The sequence below is a fragment of the Kockovaella imperatae genome (assembly GCF_002102565.1).
Source record: "Kockovaella imperatae strain NRRL Y-17943 chromosome Unknown BD324scaffold_12, whole genome shotgun sequence".
Lineage (NCBI taxonomy): Eukaryota > Fungi > Basidiomycota > Tremellomycetes > Tremellales > Cuniculitremaceae > Kockovaella > Kockovaella imperatae.
The window spans coordinates 517067-532036 of NW_019028952.1; the positions used below are offsets into that span (position 1 = coordinate 517067).

The 14970-nt window shown below is 51.4% G+C and overlaps 6 protein-coding genes across 6 annotated transcripts; 4 read left to right on the forward strand and 2 right to left on the reverse strand.

The window, feature by feature from the left end:
• The first annotated feature begins 1161 nt into the window (after window positions 1–1161).
• BD324DRAFT_119085 (hypothetical protein) lies at window positions 1162–2600 on the forward strand. Its single transcript, XM_022011951.1, has 4 exons — window positions 1162–1280; window positions 1344–1546; window positions 1600–1731; window positions 1784–2600. The coding sequence occupies exons 2-4, from the start codon at window positions 1415–1417 to the stop codon at window positions 2375–2377; spliced, it is 858 nt and encodes a 285-aa protein (XP_021869337.1). The 5' UTR covers window positions 1162–1280; window positions 1344–1414; the 3' UTR covers window positions 2378–2600.
• BD324DRAFT_633955 (putative actin monomer binding protein) lies at window positions 2455–3489 on the reverse strand. Its single transcript, XM_022016683.1, has 6 exons — window positions 3404–3489; window positions 3064–3161; window positions 2921–2984; window positions 2787–2863; window positions 2673–2723; window positions 2455–2611 (listed from the first exon to the last, which is right to left on the reverse strand). Exons 1-6 carry the CDS (start codon window positions 3414–3416, stop codon window positions 2531–2533), a joined length of 384 nt encoding a protein of 127 aa, XP_021869338.1. The 5' UTR covers window positions 3417–3489; the 3' UTR covers window positions 2455–2530.
• Window positions 3490–3565: 76 nt separating this feature from the next.
• BD324DRAFT_646594 (hypothetical protein) lies at window positions 3566–4995 on the reverse strand. Its single transcript, XM_022017630.1, has 7 exons — window positions 4760–4995; window positions 4647–4696; window positions 4369–4447; window positions 4213–4249; window positions 3965–4062; window positions 3870–3894; window positions 3566–3813 (listed from the first exon to the last, which is right to left on the reverse strand). Exons 1-7 carry the CDS (start codon window positions 4796–4798, stop codon window positions 3770–3772), a joined length of 372 nt encoding a protein of 123 aa, XP_021869339.1. The 5' UTR covers window positions 4799–4995; the 3' UTR covers window positions 3566–3769.
• A 2230-nt stretch (window positions 4996–7225) lies between these two features.
• Window positions 7226–9751, forward strand: BD324DRAFT_652838 (hypothetical protein; the record flags this gene model as incomplete). The annotated part of the gene is made up of 2 exons (XM_022018563.1): window positions 7226–8518; window positions 8558–9751. 2 exons carry the CDS (start codon window positions 7226–7228, stop codon window positions 9749–9751), a joined length of 2487 nt encoding a protein of 828 aa, XP_021869340.1.
• A 1137-nt stretch (window positions 9752–10888) lies between these two features.
• Window positions 10889–12265, forward strand: BD324DRAFT_633968 (hypothetical protein). Its single transcript, XM_022016684.1, has one exon. It carries the CDS (start codon window positions 10960–10962, stop codon window positions 12232–12234), a length of 1275 nt encoding a protein of 424 aa, XP_021869341.1. The 5' UTR covers window positions 10889–10959; the 3' UTR covers window positions 12235–12265.
• A 67-nt stretch (window positions 12266–12332) lies between these two features.
• Window positions 12333–14929, forward strand: BD324DRAFT_633970 (malate synthase). The gene is made up of 12 exons (XM_022016685.1): window positions 12333–12776; window positions 12831–12925; window positions 12979–13064; window positions 13110–13173; window positions 13221–13292; window positions 13341–13691; window positions 13739–13852; window positions 13920–14124; window positions 14173–14276; window positions 14327–14390; window positions 14433–14501; window positions 14565–14929. Exons 1-12 carry the CDS (start codon window positions 12606–12608, stop codon window positions 14802–14804), a joined length of 1635 nt encoding a protein of 544 aa, XP_021869342.1. The 5' UTR covers window positions 12333–12605; the 3' UTR covers window positions 14805–14929.
• The last annotated feature ends 41 nt before the right edge of the window (window positions 14930–14970 follow it).

Genomic DNA, 14970 nt, shown 5'->3' on the forward strand with positions numbered 1-14970 from the left:
GAGGTAGTGGTTTAAGTAAAGAGGCTGCAGAATCGCACAAGGTCAGCCGGTGAGCATTGGCAGGTGGCGAAAAATCAGATGAAGATCCCATATCCGGGTCGGTCCAAAACGATGCTTGGCGTTGCCCGCGTTTGACCCGACCCGACAAAACAACAAACACAAATACAAGTCAACTCACCTATCCGCGCGGAACAGAGGAATGAACCAGGTTGTTGGTGTGATGACTTTGCGTTGGTACGGGTTGTATCTGGTCTGAACAGTGCACTCTCATTGCATCATGGTATATATATACATATCTGCTACACGCCCCTCTACGCTCGCTGTGAGATTTGTGGAGTCAATCCCTCCGAGAAAAAGCTATGACGATCCATTAAAACGTTTCGCAGCCACCATTGTTTCGACATTACGCGTAAGGGGCACTCGAGAGGTAGCCAATTTCGTTCTGGGTCTAGGCACCGCGGTCAACGCAGCAGCAGCATGCAGCAGCAGCAGCAGCAGCAGCAGCAGCAGCAGAGAGAGAAGAGTTTAAAAAAAGAGAGCAGCGGCAATTGAAGCTGTATGAGCAGCAGCAGCTGCAGCAGCCCATGACAAGCAGCCACAAACAATTCAATTTTTCCTCCTTGCGGATCAGCGCCACGTTTTGACGCAAAAGGCTCGGCGCTACAACCGGATCCCAAAAAAAAAAAAAGATCCAGACATGAATTTAGGTAGGAGTGACGTCACATCGTCATTTTAGCGCGGGGAGTATCATTTTTTTTTTGCTTCCGTGATACCTTTAATCATGACGTAGCGATCACCGGAGCTGCAGCCGGGGAGACGATTCAATACGTAAGTTGAACCTTGGCAAACGTTACGTAAGTTTTATCCCGCCCCTTCGTTCGGCGCTCGCCACCTGACCAAAATTTCAAGTCCACCACCAAAGCACCGCAGACATGCAGTAGACGACCGTATCAGCCTGTTTGTCGTCGCCATGCCAGTATACAAGATCACAGAGAAGCGGATGGCAAAGAGGAAGAGAGAAGATGAAGATGGGACTACGCAATTGAAAGAGGTTTTGGGACTGGGAGACGAAGGCAGCGAGAGTGAGAGCGAGAGCGAGAGTGAAAGTGAAAGTGAAAGTGAAAGTGAAGCCAGTGGATCTGGTACGAATGGTGAAGAGGAAGAGCACGAGGGCGACAAAGAGGGATCGGACTCGTCAAGTGAAGATGACTCGGAAGAGGATGATAGTGAGGACGAAGTGGAAGAGGGAATCTTGAAGCTGGAGGCGGACGACAGCGATGGTGAGGTTGAGGTTTGGAGTTGGAATAGTTTGATTGAATTCAGCTGACACGTTCTAAATGAAGCAGATGGAGACAAAGGCGAGGAAGGAGATGAGGCTGTCGCCAACTGGCCTGTGTTTGAAGATGATCCGCCCATGTCAGTTGAACAAGTCAACACCAATCCCATCTTCGCCCCTGCCGATAGACCCAACAAGAGCGCGTGTGTCCTTTGTCCAAGCAAGACATTCAAGAATGACCACATGGCAACTTTGCATCTCAAGTCAGGGGTATGTGATCTACTTTTGCGCCTGCTCGAGTCTAATCTGACGACCCTCTCCAGTCTCATCTGCGATCGCTTAAACGGTGGCATGCTGCACTAGAGAATTACCAAAAACCTGGTCGTGGACCTCGACCTGAAGATCCAAGAGTAATCGTAGCGTTGAATTTCCGAAAGATTGAAACCCAGCGAGTGGTGAGCAAAAGCGATCGTCATGTTTGAATTGGGACCCTCTGACTGGACGTAGCTTGACAAGGCGCGGGATAAAGCCAATACGCAAGCCAAAGTGGCCGCTCGACGAGCCCGAAAAGTCATCAAAAAAGCAGAACGAGAGGCTTACAAGGCGGAACATCCCAAACCCAGTAAACAGCCGAAGGTGCTCAGTGAATCGGAACAAGCAGCTTTGGATGCCAGACGAGCCAAAAAGAAGCTGGAGACAGCAGCTAGGAAAGCAGTCAAGCAAGAACGGAAGGCTAATCGAGAGAGGGAAAGACAACAAGCTTTCGCAGCCGGCAACCTCAATGCCAATTCAGTTCCCGTTGCCAGTGGAGGGTCTGGAAGTAGCAAGTATGGAGCAGGCGCCTCCACGTCGAGATCATGGCGGGATGGAGCTGCTGGAGGATTGGCCAAGAAACGTGTCAGTCCCCGAATGATTCGAAAGAGAGCGAGGGATGCCAAATTGCTGGCGATGGGTATTGACCCAGCTGCGAAAACGGGAGACGAGGAGATGTCTAGGAAGCTTCAAAAGAGGAAGAAGAAGCAGGAGAAACACGAGAAACAGTCAGCAAAGAGAAAGATGATGGCGGCTCAGAGGTTCAACAACAAGGGGTCCAGGAATTGAGAGAGACTTTGGTGAACATGATTTTTGGGGAGCTCAGTAGACAATTACTATTGCTTCCACAAGGAGATTGTACGATATCCCGCGCATTGTATACATTTGTTGAAAGGCCTCGACCCTCCACTGTATTCACTGCAAGAGAATCACGTCGACACACTAGTACCCTACACTTTTGAGGTAATCAGCAAGCTTAGTCACAACGACGTTGGCGTCTCCCGCTTGAGTCGGAGCTTCGTACTGCGTGGGGAGCGTCAGTACGATTGTCCCAAATCTCTGGATCCGCGAGGTCCCAGCTTACCTCTCCAACGATAACAGCCTGAGTGGTAGGGACGACAAAGACACCTCGCTCCTATGGTCAAGATCCCATCAGTAATCTTTCGCAGCCTCACTTTCCAGCTCCGATACGACTTACGCCTTTTCGTCCGATCACCTCCTCAGGTTCAGCTTTGATGCACATGAATTTGAATCCCGCGAGGGTTATACCCGATGCTAACGAAGGGACCAAGTCAGCATCGAGACCCTGGTCATCGTACCGCGGACGCTCACCCCTAGCCTCATCTGGTTTCTTGAACAAGGTGTTGGTAATAGCGTTTTGTTCACCTTGGGACAGCTGAGTTTGAATCTTAGCTTCAGCCGGTTGCCCCACATATCCGACAGCCTGTCGGTGCAGTTCGGCGCTCAGAACCCACATTGTACCCCTTTGAAGCTGCCCAGATACCTCCCTGTTTGCCTAAGATGGCAGCTTTGCTGATTTGTCCAGTGGACAAAAGTTGGTCGTCGACGTAGGCTGGAGGATCAAGTGGGTGGTGATTCGATGAGCGTAGCAAAAGACAGGAGACACAGATATCGCAGAGAATGAGGGGGGAGAAAATCCATTCGTAACGATGAGTGAGAAAGCGAGAGCGGCGTGATGAGATGTGTAAATTGTTATGATGATGAGGTGTTTCCAGTGAGAGGGCAAGTGGTGGGAAAAGAATCACAAGAGTCCGCATCAGTACATGCTCATGCTAGAGAGTCAGCTGCACATACCTTGCCAGGACATTGTTATGCTACTCTCTCTCTCTCTCGCGAACGATCTGGGACTGGGTTCTAAGCAAGATGCAACAAGGAGTGACGAGGTATTCTAGAAGAGAGGGAACGCACGTCACAATTCCCGTGGCGTGCCTATCTTTCGACCGGATAATAGGCTCATTTCACAATCAGCGAGTACATGCAAATGGGATCGATCTATGAGAGCGAGTTGAGAGAAGAACGCAGCCGAAACATGTGTAGGGAAGGAGGCAAAGGGGGTTATGAGGATATGTACTGATTTATAGTCTTGGTTAAAGAGTGCCTAACATAGACTGATCGCTTCCTTTCGGATGAAACACCAGATCTCGTCTGGTCTGCTCTGGTTTAATCATAGACAGCCTTGAGGACAAAGTTGGTAATGATGGCGGCTGAGAGACCGTCAGCGTCACCTTTCCTATCGCACGAGAGATGTGGCATAATTCACCCAATAGGCAAACACAAAGGACAGTCTGTAGAGCGCCGGTATCAGTGATTTGTCCGATTTGGGGAGAAGCTTGCGGCACTGCGTGCATGACTCACCGGTCCTAACCTGTCGTCGTATGGTGCTCCTGTTCTCAGCCTAATGGCCCTGGCTCGCATTTGATATACTGTCAAGGCGTACAACATGACTGCCATGGCTGGAGAATGGATCAGCATATGCACTTGCAGCGAGACAGGGGTAGCATAGGGATAGGGTTGAGAGGTGCACAAGCGCGCGGAGCGAGATATAACAAAGCTCGAGTGGGACACATGGAGGATCACAGGGCATTGGAGCGATTGAGACTCACCAATGATAGTATACATGCCCGCGGAAATCTTTCCGACCTGAAGGAACGGTGGGTTAGCGATTGCCTATTTCCCGCAGTTGACATCCACAGCGAAGCCATCTATCTGCACGAAGCCGTCGCCTCGCCCTTGCCTCGCTGAGAGATCCACCATCTCACCTTGTCACCAAAGTTCAAGAGTCCCACTGCCAATCCACCGAGAACGACTGCAAAGTGGAGCCATGATAGGAAGGTACGCCTGAAGTAAGTGTCAGTGTGGGTCCTAGCCGAGATCGAGAGGGTTCCAAAGGATGTAGATGGACGAGGCACACGATCAGGGGTTGAAGATATGTAGGTCAACTGTATAGGAGTGAGAGCCACGGATATCCATGACTGTCCCTCATTCGTGGGAGATCCTCCGGAAATCTATGACCTCGTGACGAGGTCGCGCGACTTACTCGTTGGCGAAGAATACTTTAGGCTCTACGCGGACTGGAAGGGCTATCCGCTAGAGTTGGCGAGTCAGTCAGAGCCTGACGTAGCTGCATGGCTTTTGATCAACATGACTTGCCTTTTTGGCGGTCCGTTGAAGAAGAGGTTGGGTAGACATGATGTCGCCAAGATCACGGTAGTCGAGGGATCAAGGATAAGGCGGACAGTGATGACTGTATCAAAGTACTCGACGTTGGAAAGATGGGCTCTTTGATCCAGATCGATACGACTTGGATGCCTTGGAGTGAGTCCTTCTGGGCAGTTTAGAGGATGGGGTGAACTTGGGAGGAGGGAGGATAACCGCTAGCAGCGACGCAACGGAAAGGGGTTAACCAGAATAATGCACGTGCGATAAAAAATTGTGGCCCAGCTGGGTTCAATTGGGCGGCGGAATCAAATTAGATCGTCGTCGCCGTCGAGGCAGTATACAGGGAGAGTATTGGAAGGGTGGTGGCTCTGGCTGATCAGGGACAGTATCAAGCAAAGGCTCTGCAAGGGCTAGGTCTACACAGTCCGTGTCATAGATCAGAGCTACGTGTATGAGAAACGGTTGAGAACAAGCTGTGATGAATTGCTCCGCCACAACGGGCATCGGTGTCTCCTCATTTCAAGGGAGAGCCAGCATCCCACGAATAACAGTCCAGTCGTGCGGATCGCAGGCTTGAAAGCTTGAGCTGATGTAGATCCGCGGAGGATTCTCTGGCCCGTTACTAACTGTTCGAAGATGCTCTCGCTTCATCCAAGAGGGAATGGTACACTGTAGACCGGGTAGGGACCGGACCAGGAACAGCGCCACTTGTTCATCTCATATATGCATCCTTCTCGACTGTTCCAAGCATGCATCAGACACACATCCCTCGCCTGAAGACTCAAGCTTGACTGTATTTGACCCAGCATAAGCTTCTGTACAAGCAGTTCAATCGACAGAAGTCCACTTTGGCCCTGTCATAGAACTCGCGGGATCTCGGAAAGGGTCACAGCGCCGCGACCGCTCATGGCATGGCAGAGCTGTAAGATCCACGGAATCCATACATAGGTCCAACTTCAGTCAACACGGACACGAATGTCCGTTCATTAACTTCTGCGACGAGACGTACCATCCGACCCAAAGCTGATCCTCATCGATCTCAGCGGCCCTTCATTTTTCCGCCAATTTGCCCAATACGGCTTGACTCTGACCATTTCTCCAGAGCCGAGGTGGAATTTCAACCGAATGATGAGACGGAGCTTCAAGGAAGCATGCGCCGACAGCACAAGGAGAGCGAGGTGCTGCTCTGTGTGCCTCTCCGCCGTCTTCAAGCTCTGTGCATCCTCGTTTTCTCCACAACCCGTCGTCAGGCCAGTGTATGTATGTATGTGTGTAGTGTACCTTGTGACGCCGAGTTGTCCGGGAGGCGTTAGAAACCTGTTGTGGTTTTCTTTTTCACCGCTTCGGCAGAACCGCTCGATGGGAGGACTACTGCTAACCGCACTGGGACATTGTGTCCTCCTCACATCGAACCCCTAAGCTCAAGCAGGGGTCAGTATAGACAGTCTGCCCTGCCAATCACGCATTCACTCACTCACTCACTCACTCACTCACTCTGGTACTCAAAGCTCACGGAGGCGCCGGGAATACCTCCCTCCCAAAAAACGCCACGCCCCCCTCTCTCGCTCTCTCCCCGTCTTCGATCCGCCAATTCCTCATTTGGATGACAAGAAAATGTGCTTGGAATAGAACAGAGACCACTTTCATTCTATATTATACCGCACTATCCAACTCAGAGAGAGAGAGTGTGTGCGTGGGGTCAATCAAGAAGGCTTTTCCGTCCAGGTGCCGAACCCAAAATTGAGGCAAGAAGGTAGAGACAACGGTCAAAGAGCGGCTTCTCGGTAGTGCTTGCTGTCTTTTGTGTGTGGTTACGGAGAACGTGACCTTGATACCGCAACCCGAGCAGAAGACAGAGTGTAGAGAGTATCAGGTACACCGGTGAGTTGGTTACGTTCACCACGCACGCCAAGTCGTCAGTGTACTCCTCGTCGTTATCGTTTGAATATCCCCCTTCCTTTCGACATCACCACTCCTTGTATTGTATGGACGACCTGTCCGGGTCTTGGCTATTCTGACCCCTCGATCACTTGCGAACCCACTTCTTCGTGGACGCAGGACGCCACCTTCTGACTCACTTTCTCTCCACTTGTTTCCGAATCAGCATCAACCCGTCGCCTCCGTACACCTTTTCAGTCGACCCGAAACGAATCCATTTCGTTCCCCTTTGAATCATTGCTGACTCTTTCAGCTCAGACCTACCATCTATTCATCTATTCACAAGGGTCATCCAACCCCTCACACTCATTCGCTCGAGTTCTCCCAGAATTCTCCCATGCCGCTCATCTTGCAGCTAGGGTTGATGCTCTAATCCATTCCGCTTCTCTGCACCCACACACACACGTACACACCGTGCACCGCTTATATCGAATCGATAACCTTTCCATCTTGAGCTCAGATCATCATCTTCACCCTTCCGTCAATTCATCATTCTCCAATCCCACCTCCTTGTCAATAATGTCGTCGGGTCATCCTCTCGGTGGTCCAGGACCTGGTTCATCCAGCAACATGGGCCAGCACCACCCTTTGGATTCATCATCTCGGAGACCCACCGCTACGCCCCTGTTACCATCTTCCATCACTCTCATTGCATCTTGGAGAGGTCAACTACTGATCTGTATCGTTTCTCTGGCTCTGGGAGCTATCTACTTTGTCGTCAGGGATCCACTACGACACTGGTCGCGTCGGCGTAAAGAGAGATTGTCCCAGGCGAGAATGGAAGAGTTGATGTCGATGGAAAATCAACCAAAACTCAGTGGAGGCAATGACGAGTCATCATCGGACAGCGTCTTGAAGGAGAAACGGGGGAGGGAGAGGAAGAAGAAACGATCCGGGTCGATCGGTCTTCTCAAAGTGCCTGCGGACGGAACGTCAACCTCAAGTTCCACAGATGGATCACCCGTCCCTAGCTCCAGTGTCAGTCCTTCACCTGTGCCTCGACGGAGACTCAGTGCGGCGCAAACTCCTATCAGACCTCCTGCCTCGACTCTCGAGACATTAATTGAAGGTGTCGAAAAGTCCAGCGCGGCGCAATCCCCAGTGGAGCAAACAGCAGGTCAGATGGTCGATCCACCACCCTCACTCATCGTTCGACCCGTCACGCCTCCTTCAGCTTGGGCGATACCTCTACCCGATTCACCTATGGCCGGCCCATCCCGCCCAGCACCTTCCATCGCTAGTTCCGATATGGCGTCTGTCGATGGCGATACGTCCGAAACCAACAGTACTCGTGCTCGATCCAACTCCACGACGGACCTACTCGGTGGTGGAGGAGGAGGAGGTTTCTCCATCATGCCAGAAGCAGGCTATCTGCCTCCCTCGGCTCTACAAGCTGTATCCCATAAGAAGAAGAAGAAAAAGGGCAAAGCTGTTCCCGCACCATTGGAGCACCTCGAGCCATCTCCTTCAGTCACCTCTCCACTCAGTACAACCGGACCTACACCGTCTCCTTTTGCCGATTTTGCATCCCGACCTCCACCTACACCTCGTACACCTTCATCCTCTCGTCATGCTCGAAAAGCGAGTTTGACACGGCCTGTCAATGCAGATTTGGAGGACCTGTTGACGGAGCGAGAGAAGATGATAGATTCACTCCGAGCGGATATCGGTCAAGCGAAAGCTGAAGAGTCTAAGGCTTTGGAAAAATTATCAAGGATGAAAGCGGAGCGTGAAAGGATGAGCTCGGAAATGGAGAATCTCAAGAAATTTGGCAGTGCTTCCGATCATGATGGGAGAAAGAGGGATGCAGAGGTGAGCGAGATCAAGTGGCCCGTCTCTGACTATATGCAGGCGTCGGCAAAAATCTCACAGATCACCTCTCTCTACACTGCGACGCTTCACAGACTAGGGGCGCTTGAGAATTTCGTCCGTGAATCTGGTCTCCAACCTCCTCCGACCCTACCCATCGTCACTACTGGAGCCGCCCCCAGTCAACAGCTTTCACCACCCTCACCTTATCCTCCTCCCTTTCCTTCGCCTCATACACCCAACCGACCCATGGGATACTTTCCGTATCCTTCGCCGGGGATGTACCCTTCTCCCATGCTTCATCCCCACTTTCACTCGCAGAATCACTCTCCGCGAGCCATGACACCTGGAGGGTATCGACGAGCGTCGACAGCAGGAGGAGAAGATGCCGCAGCGCTTGCTGGTTCGTTCTTACCCGCATCATATGGCTATAATGCTGGCGCTAGCTTTCCTGGTCAGGCCTCGTCCATCGCCCCATCTCATGATCAGCAGAATGGACAGTCGTCAGGGAAGAGCGCAGCGGACCTGAGACGGATCTCGATAGCTTCTCAAGTGCTCAAGCAGAAACCCGATCATCCGACCAGCCGCTCCGACTCAGTATCCAGTGTAGGGTCATCGAGTCAAGAACATGTTGGAATTCCCGAGGATGACGGCGAGCTGAACGGTTTAGGCGTGGGAGATGTGCCCCTGCCACGGATCAACGGGACTCGAAGTCCTGGAATCGGTCCTTCACCACCCTCTGATCCAGGTTCACCATCACCTCCGAACCGCAACTCTGTGCTATTGACGCCTGCACCAGTTTCGGCTGAGATCTTTCAACGATCGGCCAATACATCCGACTGCGGCAGTATGAGATCAAATGGACAAGTCCGGACCGCTGAATCGCTCTCACCTCCAACCAGTGGAAGCAGCACCGATCTTCCGGGTCTGAACGGTGTCAAGGTGTTTCCCGAAGGTGACCGTGGAAACGTTTACTTTGCAGTCTCAGACTTGATGGAGGAAGCAGGGCAGAGCGTCTTGTTCGAGACGGCAAAGAAGCAATCTCCTAGCAAGCAAGGGATGGATGAGAAACGAACCGATGGCGAACCTCTCGTACCGATGTTTGCGAGTTTGGCCCATACTCCGGCTCAGTTGGCCGAAATTCAGAGAATGAGAGAAGAAGTTTTGAAGGGGAAGAAATCGAACGGTGTTGCAAGTGGAATCTTCAAACAGGACATTGTGAATGGGCAGGAATGAGATGCGGAGGATCGTTTGCGAAACTATGGACTATGACCAACATTGGGCGGGCGTTGACCAGACAAGGAAGGAGAGCTTTTCGAAGTTTTGCGGTTGGGCTGAGGTCGGGGCTGATGTCAATCGCATTCGCCACCCGTGATCTATCGGACTTTTGGAGCTGGCGCACAGATTCTAGGCTTCGGACATTCGTATGCACGTTGATGACGACGATATTGACAGATTGACTGAGCTTGTCCGACTGACTCGTTGACGCATGTCCGACTTGTGGCTTCGTCTACAAGTACCAGGCTGATTGCCTGCATCGCGCCGCGCGTACTGGACAGTAGTGTCAAGCGACGCAAGAACGCTGCGTGAAAGGAGGCACCTGAAAATGTGAAAGGATGACACGAGAAAGGTGGTATGGGTTCACGAAGAAAGCTCGCCACCGGAATATTGTCCGACCTCGACATTCTCTTACCCCACAATAGACATCAGTTTTCTCACATACTGGCCAGCTCAACTACTCTGGAACGATTGTCAGGTCGCGAGCCACCACCACCACCATGGTCGTTCATACTTTGTCATCCCTCTTGGAAAGCACACCTACGACTGGAGCGTCATCGTCGACGTTAATTTCAAACTCGAACGACCATTTTCAAGGAGTTGGCCAGCGGCTGGGATCCGCTTATGAGACGAGCAGACCCGATGAGACTTTCAAGATACCCTCACACGAGTGGGACAGAGAGAAAGGCTTTAAGCCATTTGGAAAGAACACACATTTGGCGACGGATGAAGAATTTGCGCGAGCCGTACGGGAGAGCAAGGCATCATGGGCTGTGTCACAGTATCGATCGCGACTGGGTATTCCCGATGAACCGTACACTGAGGTCAAGCCCTTGACCAAGTTTACAGGTACGACCAAGAGCGCACTACGTGACACGACAGAGAAGTCTGGTAAATCGTTGCGATTTACTGAAAAACTGTTACATGATCAAGAAGCGCAAGACTGGCATGATGCGAAGCACGCTAATGATGAGTGGAAATTGGCTCATTTACAAGGTCTTGATGAATCTGTCGGAGGAACAGTCAAGGATCAACGAGGATATCATAGATCTCAAGGTTCTGAAGCCACTACTTATACGCGAGAGGAAAGGCTCGGTCAGTTGCTGGCGACAAAGCTGTACGATTTTTCAACTGGAACACTGGCGACTTCTTCAGCGGACGGAACGATGGATCAAATGTACCCTCTCATCCGGCGATTCGGCGTCGATGGATCAAAAGAAGGAGGTGTCAAGAATGCTGGACTATTACCTGATGAAGATCAACCAAGCAGAGTCCGTGGAACCGATGACAGTGACTTGTTTGACGCGTTCAGCAAGCCTGTATCCTATGAAGAGGCTTGGAGAGATGAATTGAAATCCATGACACGGGAAGATTATTATACATCTGATACTCCCAAATTCGCTCAGTTGGTTCGATCAAGAACGTATGACGAGGCTCAGGCACGAGGAGAGCACTACGCGTGGTTGAAGCAATATGAGGAGGCGAGAAAAGGGAAGAAGACTTTCTTGCTTACACAAGAAGAGCGAGATGCCCTGGACGAGCTCCCTTCGCTCGACATTGCTTTGGCAAGACAGAAGACCAAGGCCGAAGTCGCAAGGGACGAGGTCATTTCAAAGTACACCACGTCACGTACAAAGGCCGATTTTGCCAATTCGAACCACTTCCACCCCATGTCAATGGAAAACGCAGCTCAGAAGAAAGCATATGGACTCGATGAGAGTCAAGGTGTTATGAGCTTGCCCGGTGGTCAAGGTACGAGATACGCTACAGATGGTCGAATGATTGATTCAATCGTCGATACCAAGTACTTGGACACGGTCGGATCCACAGCTGCGAAGTATTTGTCTTTGGCTCATGCTGAGGAGATGGGAACGGACGATGATTTGGACAGATGGGTCTTGGACAGATACAACCTTAATGGCCGAAAGATCTTGCTGGATAACTCGGAACTGGCCAACAATGACGCAATCAAGCGAGACCTTGAATCGAGAGGTATTTCAGACAATCGTGGACCACCTGGATGTACCGACCCAGAATGCCAATCCAAAGGCAAGATCTGGTGTCAAGGATCCACCCATCACAAAATTAGCCCCTTCGTCAGGTCACTAGCGCTGCGAACTCAGGGTCGTTCGACTGAAAAGATGCTCATGGGAGCGGAAGACCCTTGGAAGTGGCACGACGCTCAAGAAGCCCAAAAGAGAGCTGAGGAGGCGGTTTCAGAGGTGTCGATGGATGATGGCTTGCAGACTGAGGATACAGGTACTGTGCCGATACATTTGGGACTCGACACTGCTGCCACTCCTCAAGCCTCTGTTCCCATTTCCAATTGGACGGACGAGCTGGCAAGTATGGTGAGCGACGGGCAGCAGCCTAGCTATGTCACAGTGACAACTGGAGGTGGTGGTGGTGGTGGAGGAAGAGGAGGAGGGCTTAGAGCATGAGGACTAGTCTTGACACCACGTACATGCATAGGTATACCCCGCTAACTGATGATGATTCGCCACCCCCCGCTCCAGTCTTCGGTTACTATTTTCCAACCGGCCGTCCACCGGCAACTGTTGAAATTTCGGAGCTCCGGAAATCATCGGATCAAGTGACTCGTTCGTGTGTTAGATGGATATGGATGGATAGATATAGATAGAGGACTGAACTGATTAAGACCCCTCCGCTCATCACATCAGCCAGACCAGCTGCATCGATTCAGCAGCAGCTTAAAGTGATACCCCCGCGACCTCGCGTCCACCGTTCCCGGCTGAGGCAGGCTCCACCCAAGCAAGACTGACTCCTCATCAATCAACTCACCCTCACAACCATGAGTACTCTCCCACAAGGCGTTCACCTCGTTCTAGCCCCGCCAAAGGGCACAGAGAAGATCCTGAGCAATGAGGCACTCGAATTCCTAGCGACCGTTCACCGAACCTTTGACTCCAGACGCAAGGAGCTTTTGGAAAATAGGAGAAAGGTTCAGGCGGATCTCGACAAGGTGCGTTTGCGCGCTCTCGTTACTTCGGGGTCTAGCTGATGACCGTCACTCCAGGGCAAGACACTCAAGTTCTTATCGGAAACGGAGGCCATCCGCAAGTCACCTGCATGGGCTTGCGCACCTCCTGGACCAGGGCTCGAAGATAGACGGTGAGTACGGAGCTGAATAGCCAGTGGTGGGCCTGAGCTGATCCCTTGAACAGAGTGGAGATCACCGGCCCGACTGACCGCAAGATGGTCATTAATGCTCTCAACTCGGGTGCAAAGACATTCATGGCGGATTTTGAGGGTCAGTCGGTGCGAGAATCGAGAACACGGGCTGACTTTGAAACAGACTCAAACTCACCCACTTGGTCCAACATGGTCCATGGCCAGTTGAATCTGCACGATGCCATTCGGTGAGGCATCAAGACGTGTGATACAGCATGTCGTTAACTCTTGATAGACACCAGATCGATTTTGAGACCAATGGCAAGCAATACAAGCTCGTCGAAAAGCCCGCTGTGCTTCTCGTCAGGCGAGTATGCCATTGTCACTACGGTGCAACCCGCTGACGGACTCACAGACCTCGTGGATGGCACCTTGATGAACCTAGAATTCTCGTCGATGGCTCACCCGTCTCCGGATCTCTTTTCGACTTTTCCATCTACTTCTTTAACAATGCCGCAGAGCTGATCAAACGAGGATACGGACCATACTTTTATCTTCCAAAAATGGAACATCATCTCGAAGCTAGACTATGGAACGACGTGTTCTGCCTCGCCACGTCAAAGCTTGGTCTACCCCAAGGCTGTATCAGAGCTACGGTCCTTATCGAGACCTTGCCAGCCGCTTTTCAGATGGAGGAAATATTGTACGAACTCAAAGAGCATTCGGCAGGCCTCAACTGTGGTCGATGGGACTATATCTTCAGCTTGTAGGTCGCCTTCATCGCTGACTTTTATGCTCGCTGACCTGCTCCAGTATTAAGAAACAGAGAGCACAGAAGAGCTGTGTATTCCCCGATCGCTCAGACGTCACCATGACGGTCCCGTTCATGGATGCATATGTTCGGCTGCTCATTCAAACTTGTCACAAGTGAGTAAAGGTTCGGCTCGGCTTTGAATGGAAGTGAGAGGGCATCATCTCAATTTTTCCTGTTTAGGCGCAAAGTCGCCGCTATGGGTGGTATGTCTGCCCAAATCCCTATCAAGAATGACACCAATGCGAACGATCGAGCCATGGCGAAAGTCAGGGCGGACAAACTTCGAGAAGTCAAAGCCGGACATGATGGAACTTGGGTTGCTCATCCGGCTCTCATCAAGATTGCAATGGACGTTTTTGACGAGCACATGAAAGGCCCAAATCAGGTGTGTCCTGCCTATGAATTGGATGGTCAAGTTTTGACCACTGCATAGTACCATATACGCCGGGAAGATGTCTCTGTGACGGATAAGCAGATTGCAGATCCCAAAGTTCCCGGCAAAATCACAGACCCGGGAGTACGAGATAACGTGTCGGCGTAAGTGACGCTCAATTCACGATACGGATGCAGCCTGACGAGGGATCAAGCGCCTTGTCATATTGTGCCGCTTGGATCTCTGGCAACGGTTGCGTACCAATCAACCATCTGATGGTAAGTCACTTTCTTCCGTGCAAAACGCTTAAGGATAATTAGGAAGACGCCGCCACGGCGGAAATTGCCCGTGTTCAGCTTTGGCAATGGTGCAAGTACGGTTCCAAGACGGTATGTCCGTTCGTTGGATGGATGTCGATTCCATGGAGACTGACAACGTTCTTAACCTCGCAGGACTCTGGTAAATCCATTACGCCATCTTCACTCCAACCCATCTTCTCTGAAGAATCTGCCAAAGTCTCTTCTCTTCCAGGGATCGATGCCAACCATGTCAAGATCGCAAGTGAATACATGCTCAATCAGGTCAAAGCGACTTGGCCAAGTGACTTTCTCACGTCGGACTTGATGGTTCATCTCGAAGGAGTGGGAACTGTCGGCGGAGGCGGATCCTCTCCCTCCAAAGCGAACCTGTGAAGGAAGCCCTGCAAAGGCTATATGATAGTTAGATTCGTCGTGAAGTTTGTAGCATTCCATGTACTTGTTGTATCAGAGCCTTGGCTTCACACACCCTGATCGAAATGCATCCAGTCTCATGTTCGAAGTAGATGACGCTTGCGAGCTGTCTGACACACAGACTAGG